The sequence below is a fragment of the Eptatretus burgeri genome, chromosome 11 (genome assembly GCF_056783735.1).
Source record: "Eptatretus burgeri isolate ZD-2024b chromosome 11, Ebu_testis_v1, whole genome shotgun sequence".
In the NCBI taxonomy this organism is placed as follows: domain Eukaryota; kingdom Metazoa; phylum Chordata; class Myxini; order Myxiniformes; family Myxinidae; genus Eptatretus; species Eptatretus burgeri.
The window spans coordinates 36905508-36915507 of record NC_140971.1 but is presented as its reverse complement, the minus strand read 5'-3'; the positions used below and the strand labels follow the sequence as shown (position 1 = coordinate 36915507).

The following is a 10000-nucleotide window of genomic DNA, read 5'->3' as shown; positions in this document are numbered from 1 at the left end:
AGACGTGGGCGGTGAGTCACGTACGCTTAGCACCCAGGTGGGCGGAGTGCACCGGCGTCTGGCCGAAGCCGGCTCAGGAAGGCGGACCGTGTGAGGAGTCAGAGCCAGTCGGAATGCCCGACTCGGACGATGACGTCGGATTTGGCATGGCCCCTCCCTGAACCTCAAGCTCAAAAAGCACGGAGAAATCCTCTGTGTATTGAAAGGAATTGAGGAATTGAAGGAGGAATGAAGTGTGTTGAGAAATGTATAAGAAGTTAGTGTTCCTGCATCTCATCCCCGCCCACATGATCTTGATGAATCGCCTCCTACCTGGTCCCGTCTACCGTTCCACCCTCACCCTCTGGACTTCTCCCTTCTCCGCTCAAGCTCCTCCAGTTTGGAACACGATCTCCACACGTGCGGCTGTGGCCAGAACAGCGTGACTATTGTCGGGTGCCGCATCACGGAGCGTCCCTCCCCCGAAACACCCAGGTACCGAGAACTATAACTTGAACCCCCTCCCTCCCTGGCTGCAAAAGTCCCCTTTTTCATTGGGGTTTCTTCTTTTTTTCTGTGTGTGTCTGAGTGTGCTGGCGCCTGTCTGTCAAGTAAGCTTGGAGAAGATCTTTTATTGTTGTTACTGTGAATAATCTCACGTCAAGTCTGTACTGTGTCTGCTTTGGTAAGTTGCTTGTATAATTGTCGCACCCCCCACACCCCTCTCCTCTTTCCCTGCGTTACATACCCAATAAACCTTTGATGTGCCACATGCTTTTCCTCGCTTGCTGTAAATAAATAATTGTTGTAGAAATGTTCCCAGCTCACCTTTGTCTTTTTCCTCATTGGTCCAGCATGGTTCGAATCCAAGTTTAGCCAGATCTTTGTTCCCAACGGTCCGTTTCTTCTCACCGGTACATCTTTGGCAGTGTCGCTCGGCTGCATCCGATCTGGAAAGGTTATCCGATCCGGTAGAGTGATCCGGTTCGGACAAGGCATACCGAGGGTGTGGTTCCACAGTGGTTAAACCATGTGGTTAATTCGGTAACCCGATTCCATAGGCGGGAGGACCCTAGGTCACGCGGTTGAGTTATTGGCATCCACGGTCGGTTAAGCGACCCACCGCATCACAGAATTATGCATGAGCGACGGCCTACAATTCCAGGGAGTCTGGTGGGAGACAACATAACCTCCACCACCTAGCGGTCATTCTCGCCACTGACCCCCGGCCCACAATATATATATATATATATATATATATATATATATATATATATATATATATATATATATATATATATATATATATATATATAGTGTGTTGTACTCTTTTATTAGCATCATGTTGGATTTTAAGTACTTCATTATATCCATTCTTGATTAGTTATTTCAAGTGTTCATCTTCAGCATGAAAAAGAGTAGAGATGAAAAAAAATCTTAAACTCAAACAAAAATGATTTTGTTGTTGTTTTGCACATGTACACAACTGTGCACTTGCACTTTGATGATGTCGTATGAAGTCCATTACTATCATGATTTCATGTTGGTTCAAGGTGGAAAGAATCTGAAAAATGTAAATTCAAAACATTATATGCTTTGCAAAAACAATAACTTTTCTTTCATTTTCAAATTTTTAGCAATGGAAGAATGGTGGCTGTGAAGTGGATAAAGCAACGGAACTTTACCCTCACAAAAACTATTCGTGAAGAAGTTAAACAAGTCAGGTATCCACCACAGACAACCTATTATTGACTGTTTTTAAACACACGGATAGGTGCATTGTTATTCTGGAGCTTACCTGCATGCACAGCAGATCAAATTTAGTATTTCTCAAATACATTTTCCATTTATTCAGTTTCTGCTGATGGAGTTTTCACCATGACATTAATTCCGGAAACTGACACTCATGAGGACATCGAGAATGACATTCTGATCTCATTTATATCATATTTGCTCCACAATATAATACCATTCACATCTCCTTGTGACTGTGTCTTTCGAGGTTCTTTACGATAAATTGTTTCACGGCAGCGATCACAGGATAACTCAACAGCACAACTAAACTCCATAAACTACAACATTAGAGAAGTAATTTTAAAGTTCATAAGTCATTATTTTTTTTAAAGTTATTTTTCAACCCAAGAAAGCTCCATGATATTCCACTAGCTTTTTCTAATGCAAGGTGGTTCCTCCAAGCATTGATGACTTGTTCATAAAAGTTGAAGTTTTTTTTTTTCAATTCAGTTTGTAGCATTTTGGCAGCGCCACCTTTCCTGAAAAGAAACAAACATTTTAGAGCCCCTCCCAAATTTTGTGAAGGTATCAAGAGTGAACCACAATGTGTGGACTGGCATAACATGTATACCAGACGAGGTAGAGAAGGTAGATTACTCCCTCCATGAAGATCATTGATGAACCAACTGTATTTTTTTTACTAACAGTCCAATCGGAATGTGCAATGTTCCTGAGACTAGCTTGATTTTACAAACCTAAGAATCCAATCTTCTACCATATTAAACACAATGTGTGTTTGTGCATTTGCTTGTGTGATGTCTGTCCCCCTTCAATAGGACTATTTAAGGAGGGTTTTAAATGCCAATCTTTTTACACAACTGTGTGTTCACTTCGGTCTATTTTTTGCCAGGATAAAAAAACACGAAAAACATTTTAATTTACATAGTCATTATGTCTCTTCTTTTGGAAATGTAGACAGTGACTTGCAACTGCGCCTTAATGGCGGTGTACAGAAAAGTAAAAAAAACAACAAAAAAAAAAAAACAACAATAAAGACAAGGCGCAGGAAGGTGAAATTCTCTGCACGTGATGTGTAACGCGCACAGACTAAAACGGGTGTTCATTGATATACGTGCAATGTCTAATAAATGAAGAAGATGTAAGCACACCTGACACTAGGCCGAGGCTTCAGGCTTTGGCACACTCATGAGGCTGTACCCTCAAAATGAAAGGTCCCGGAAGATAAAGAAAATAGGGTAACATTTACATGTAGTGTTTTAAAATCATGCTTTTCCTTGCTACAAAACATCATATCTTCCAGTCTCTGAATATTTCGAATAAAATAATTCCAACCCGCCATTTTTGACGGCTTTTATACTCGTCTTTAATAAATACTGCTGCCATCATCTTCCTACAACCTCTGTACTGGGATGGTCGTCCAGTATCCTTACCACTAAAGTCACCACCATACACACAATGCATAATGGGTAAAATGAACCGTCATGGTTCACATAATGACCTTTGGGTGTGTGCAGGGAGATGGAACACCCTAACCTGTGCCGGTTCATTGGTGGGGTGGTGGAGCCACCACACATAGCAGTATTGAGTGAGTTTTGCCCGAAGGGGAGCCTTCATGATGTACTACTGAATGAAGATATCCCACTTAATTGGGGCTTCAGGTAGGATGAAGGTCTTACATGCACTTCTTTCATTCTCTCTCAATATTAATTCACTCTCGATCATTTAAAAAAAACATATGGCAAAGTTTGCATCAAAGGTTCTGTTTTTTTCAACCTCACTCAAGATTTTCCTTCGCGACGGACGTGGCACGTGGAATGGCATTTCTTCATCAACATCACCTCATTCATGGGCACCTCAAGTCCACGAACTGTGTTGTTGATGACCGTTGGGCTTGCAAAGTCACAGGTATCATTGAAATGCCAAAAATACTGAAATCAATTATTTTTTTGTTACCAAGCTGGATGTTATCTGCTCTTTCTTGATTTAATACGATCTTGTTATTTACAGAGGAAAATTCATACCTATAAAAATTATTCATACAATTAAGGAATGATCAGAGAGGAAACACAATGGCATAATTTCAACAGAATCATAGAGTGTACATCTAATTTGATGAACAGTTTTGACATCTCTGCAGGCATATTTATATATATATATATATATATATATATATATATATATATATATATATATATATATATATATATATATATATATATATATATATATATATATATATATATTGTTGTGGTTACCAAATTCGCAAACCACCATTCAGGTCCCTTAGGTGAGGTATCTCGGCAAGTATATGTGTAGTTAGGCCCAAACCCGTTGTCTAGTGGGAATACATGTCATTTATGCGAGCTGCGACTCTTCAGGATAGCCGTTTTTCTTTTACTATCTTTATTTTGGACCAACCGCCATAATTACCATCACAACCACAACATCAACCACCGACCACAACCACCGCTTCACCACAACCGCCACGACCTTCCCGTCACACCTGCAACCGTAGCATCGCCACCGTTCTTGCCCCGCTGTGGGTACCGGTGTTGGACTCGTGCAGGGCGCACGTTGAACAGCGTGTACAAAATCACGGATTTTGTGCTTCAAAAACGGATCAAAAACGACACACGCCCACTTTTTACCGTCCAATCGGTGAGCGAGGGGCGAGTTGGCCCCGCCCCCAGGGCGATCGATATATGCAAATTTGTGGATCAAAAGCCTTCACGCCCACTTTTTCTCGGGCCAATGGGGAGCGAGGTGAAAGGTCAAAGGGAGGGGGTCAAAGGCGAAGTTACGGGGGGATAAAAGGACGGTGTTCGTCAGTCAGAGAAGAAGGAGAACGAGAAGGAGTCGGAACGGAGGGGACGAGTGTGGAAGTCTGGAGCCCGAAGCCTGCAGTGGCTGGAGAAGCTGAAGAGAGTCGGACGAGGGGGTGCTCGCGTCGGTGCCGGGAGCTGCACGCCCGAGGGAGGCCGGCAGCGCGACCTGGCCGAGGTGGAGACGCACACCAGGGATAATAAAGATCCTCTATACCCCGAGCATCAGCAACCCCCTCCTGTTTCCCCCCGCGCTGAGATAGTGCGACCAAGGGGGCCCCGTTCCCACCCCTACCAGACACCGTCCACGAGGCCCGCGGGTTGCGGGGCCATCGCCGCTCCGCGTCTCATCACCAGACGGGTAGGCCCGACCCGGTCTCGGCCTCAGGCCTGCCTCATTCTTGAGGGTATTTCTTTTCCTTGGTTTTGGGTATGTGTTGTCGGCGCCGTCTGTGAAGTAGAATTGTATAAGTGTTGCCGTGTGCTCGGTAGTCGGTATTAGCTCTGCACTGTGTTTTCACTTTTATATTTGCTTTTTGTGTAAATGGAATTGTGTTTTCTTTTTTGTGTGCATTTGGTGGAATTGTATTTGTGTGCTTCCCGTGTGCCGCGAATAAATGTGCTTTGTTGTTGAACTGTTTTCCGCTTCGCTTCGTCTTTTCCTCCATTGAATCCCCATCTTGCTTCACGTAAAGGGTTGGTAGTGGGCTGAATACGCCCGATAATTAATCGAACCGTCGAGGTCGACGATAACACCGCCGGTTATTCTGATAGTACGGGAACGGGTCGCTTAAGTGGCTCCGTGTCTGAAGTCGACCTGCGGCGAGGTGCGATCGCCCGGTCTACCCTCCGCGTGGGTACTTAGGTAGTTCGAATTTGGCGAGCAACCCTATCCCACGCGGGGGCTGATTGGCTCGATCGCGGTGAGACCGAAAGGTCCACCCGTGACTGGTTCCCGGCGTTAGTCCGAGAGGGTCACGACTGGATTGTCCGTCTGGTGGGCGACGTGCCGCGATTCGAGTTACGTGGCCGTCGCACGCCGGCGGGCGCGAAATCCGCGACACTGGTGTCAGGTCGTGCGATACAAATTCATCGCCCTCCTCGCGGCACTGGTATCGGAGAACAGGAAAACGGGCTCTCCTGTCTCCGGCTAAATTCACGGGAATCGGTCCAGGGGTGAGAGAAGCGACCCCCGATTCCCTCCAAATTACGAGCGAGCAAATTAACCCTTTAAGAGAAGCAAGATGGCGTCTCAAGGCGAGCGGGAGCCGGGGGTATTAGAAATGTATATGTGTAGTAATGTAGAGTCCATGGTCCAGGATGGAATCCCCGTGCAGGAAATGTTGATTGTGCAGGAACACGGACTCGCCCAACTGAACCCAGGGCCCGAGGTGGGTGCGGCAGCGGCCGCGGTGTATGACACCTCCCCCCCCCTCTCCACCAAGACCCTTCCCCAACCCCTGCCGAAACGGCTCAGCTGAGTGCATCCGACATGGCCCAGCTATGCGCCATGCTGGCGGCAATGAACGAAAAGATGAATGCGAAAATGATCGAAAAAATGGATGCGAATATGAATGAAGTGAAAACGACGATGGATGCGAATACACAGCAAATGAAAAAAGAAATGAAAGAACTACGGGGTGAGACGCAGAACATGGGCCGATGCCTGCAGGCGGGCATGAAGGCCGTTAGCAGGGAACTCGGAATGGCGACTCCACGTGTCGGAACGAACGAGCTGGAAGGGGGTGCAACGGCTGACAGGCCTGCGGTGGAGGCGGGTAAGGAAAAAGTAATTCGGGAGACAAGAGACGAGGTGAAAGTAATTGCGAGGGAGAGAAAAGAACAATTAATACGAAGAGCAAGGATGAGGTACGCGGAGATCGTGAAAGAGCAAGGAGTGAAAAACAGGGAAGGACGGGAGCGACTTAAAGAGAAAGCAAGGTTGACCTACATAAAGATAAGGGAAAGACGCCAGAAAGAAGCAGAGACCAATAAACACGATGAAGACGGGGTAAGTGACGCGCACACACACGGAGGTAGTGGAGGACAATGGGGGTGAGCTGGCGGACTGTGTAGGGACCCAGTGCGAGCACCTGGATGGCCTCCTCCAGGAACGAGGGGAGGGAGTATGCCCCCTTGAGGAGAGTCACGACCAGGTGAGTTCGGTCGTGCTTTGCGAGGTTGAGGGGAGGAGTGCTGCAAACGGGTGCTTGGAGAGCTTGGGGGGTATAGAGGCCCCGGAGACCCTTGTGGGGACTCGAATCCCCAGTGTGGTTGTCCCTGTGTGTGTGGTGCAAGGTGTGAGTGCGTCCCCGTGTGTGGAAGCGACCCCGTGTGTGAGTGGTGTGGTGGCAATGGTGCCGGAGTGCGTGCTTCCCAGCACGCCGTGTGTGGGTGAGGCACCGTGTGTGAGTGAGGCCGTGTGTGTGGATGAGGCACGGAGTGTGGGTGAGGCACCGCGGGTGAGTGCCCCCGCGTGTGTGGATGAGGAACCGCGGTTGAGTGCCCCCGCGTGTGTGGATGAGGCACGGAGTGCGAGTGAGGCACCGCGGGTGAGTGCCCCCGCACGCGTGAGTGAACGGCTGTGTGCAAGGTCGCTGTGTGCAAGGGAGACCGTGTGTGTGAGAGAGCGGTATGAGAGGGAGATGTCGGTTGGCATGCGGGAGCACGCAGCCGCGTCTCCCGGTGTGAATGTGATGGAGTGGACTGTGTGCGTCGTAACACGCAGGTATGCGTGTGTGGAATGGAGACGGAGACGGCGACATGGGAGAAACGAAAGCCGAGTAGCGGCTGTAGCTATTTCGGGGACCGTGCCGGGTTCACCCAGCAGTGAGCACGCGGTTCGTGCTGTGCAACGCACGAGACCACCACGTGCTCGCTTGCGAGAGTGAAGTCCCGGTCCGGAAACGCACGCGGTGGATTTGCCGATCCCGCGGACGGACAAAGTTTAGGCAGGTAAATGGATTTGGACCGGACGGGTTCTCCACGCGATCGTGTGTGTTAAGCTCCAACGGGCAAAGCACATGTGTTCGCGTGGGAAACCCCTCGAGACGTGGGGCTTGTGTTTTTTTTTGCGCACGGTGACGTCATGGCTGCACGTGTGGTTGGAATCCGGCAGGAGGGGTATCTCTGCCGGATGGTCCCGTCCAAGGAGGGACGAGGAACACGTGCAGCTGCATGACGTCACGGGCAGGTGTAAAGTGCGCGAGCTCTGAGTTGCCGCGCAGGTGCTGCGCATGTAAAGAGAAAAAAAAAAAGGGAAAACAGCAAGCCTCACTTTCGGGTGTACAGGATTCCTGGGCAAGGGGTGAAAGACCCCCTTCCCTGGGCACAGGATGGAAACTAGTTAGGGGGAAGGGTTAGCTTAGTTAGACCGACTTCATGGGGCAGGGGTAAGTCCTCATGGAGTCCGTGGAATGGATTAGTTAGAGGGATTGTAGCCAGATTTAGGATGGGAAAATGGTAAATAATTAATGGGATTATTTGGAGACAGTGACAGACTTGTGAATGTGTAGAGGGGACGTAGCTTAGCTACGTAGTGTTAAAAGGAACGTGCTGTAGTTTAAGGGACGACGTGGGAGCACGAGTTAGTTAGGGGAGGTAGTTAGAAGGATGGCAGAGTTCAGTGGTGTGTGTGTTGAAGAGTTGGTGAGTTGTGAGGTGAGTACTTGTTGAGTGAGTGAGGCCAGCGGGTCTGTGTGAGTGGAGTGAATGGGGAATGCATGGTGCGATGAGTGATTGGGGGGAGGAGTGACTCCCGCCCAAGGGACCCCGGGGTCAGTGTAGAGTGAGTTAGCTGGGTTAGTCAAATTGAAAAATGGAGGTCGTTTTGTTGTTGGTGGGAAAGTAGGCTCGAGACCCATTTGGAGGGGTGCAGGAGCCCTGTTGACGGGCTTGGGAGCGTGGCTGCGAAGGTGAGTATCGCTGAGTGGGTACCCGGGCACCAGGCTAGTCGGCCGCGGTAGGCCATGGGCCCATGGGGGGCCGGGATAGAGTAGTGGGCACGGGTGCGCCTGCTTGGTGCGGGGCCCGGGCGCCATTAGCCGCGTGGGCAGTGTTGTGGGCACGGGTGACCCTCGGAAAGGGGCCCGGGAGGCCGGCCTGCCACGTGTGCGTTTCAGGGGAGGTGCCATGGGGGCACTCCCGGTGTTAGGGAGCTGGTAGGCTCGGAGGCAGTGTAGTGCCCGGGGTGCCATAGCGGGAGATTCGGCAGAGGGTCGTGCCTGCCAAAGGGAGCCACGTGTCCCAGCCAGGAGACCGTGTGAGGGCACGGAGAGAAAATTGGGGGGCGAGGCCCGAAATTGTGAGGACACCAACACAGGCGACGGGAATCTGGGTTGTTAGAACCAATAGTTTAAGCGAGAGGCGCTTGTTGAAAGCCCCGGGGTAGTTTAGCAGTTAATGGTTAGGGTAGATTAGGAGATGTACCCCTCCGCACCATCCATCCCCTCGCTGTCATTGTGGGCCGCTGGACCCACTTTGGTTATAGATCGCCGAACTCTGGGGAGGCCATTCTGAGGCTTCGCTGGGCCTCGACACAGGACGTTAGCTCTCCCTTGTTCCCCTCCGGGAAGGGAACGTAGGGGTTGGGAGTAGGCTAGGTGACAGAATAGGTTAGCCGAACAAGGACGATAAAGGGGGTTAGGGGACGATTTATAGTGGGGAAGTAAAAAAAAAAAAAAAAAAAAAAAAATTAAGGGGGCTAAATTGGTTTTTCACAAATTAAGGGAGTGGGTATGTACAGTGACAGGCAAAGGCGATAGGTTGGGAGGGAGACAGGTAGGTAGGTCCGAGCCCGCCTTCCAAGTGGCCAGCACCACCGCACTCCCTCCACCAACCTCCACTGAACGGCAAAGGCTGGCCAGCTTCATCTGCTGGCTGTGTTACTTCAAGGCGGAGGCCGGCCAAGTTCATCGGCAGCTGTGTGCTGCAAGGCCTGTGCCGGCCAGTTCATCTGCTGGCTGTTTTTCTTCGAGGCCTGTGCCGGCCAGTTCATCTGCCGGCTGTGTTTGCCTGCAACGGTCTTCTTCTGCGGGCTGTGTTTGCCTGCAGCGGCCTTCTTCTGCGGGCTGTGTTTGCCTGCAGCGGCCTTCTTCTGCGGGCTGTGTTTGCCTGCTCACCTTTGCCATGCCATGCCCACTGCCCACGTTCACCAGCCCCGTTCAAATTTTGCTTTGCCCCCCCCCCCCTGTTCATTGCCATGTGCGCCAGGATCAAGGCAACAGTTTGCAAGCTGCAAGAACTGCCCTGTTGGCAGCTACAACACGGGCCTGCAGTGGCGGCCCGTGCACCGTGTTTGTGTCCATGCATCCATTCGTTGTGTTCATTGCGTGTGCCACTTGAGCTGGCACGGAGACTGCGTTTGTGCAGCCCATGCACCGTTGTGGTTCACTGCGTTCAGTTCAAAAAGGGAAGGCCTTGGACTGCGTGTGAGCAGCCAGCCA

General features: G+C 50.1%; 1 protein-coding gene across 1 annotated transcript in view; it reads left to right on the top strand.

Annotated features, from left to right (window-relative positions):
- Positions 1-10000, top strand: part of LOC147016879 (atrial natriuretic peptide receptor 1-like) — a 93368-nt gene that overhangs the window by 17306 nt on the left and 66062 nt on the right. Inside the window, exons 3-5 of the mRNA XM_085846013.1 lie at positions 1617-1703; positions 3249-3392; positions 3518-3639. Of these exons, the coding sequence (XP_085702139.1) occupies positions 1617-1703; positions 3249-3392; positions 3518-3639 (353 nt within the window). The remainder of the gene's footprint in view (positions 1-1616; positions 1704-3248; positions 3393-3517; positions 3640-10000) is intronic.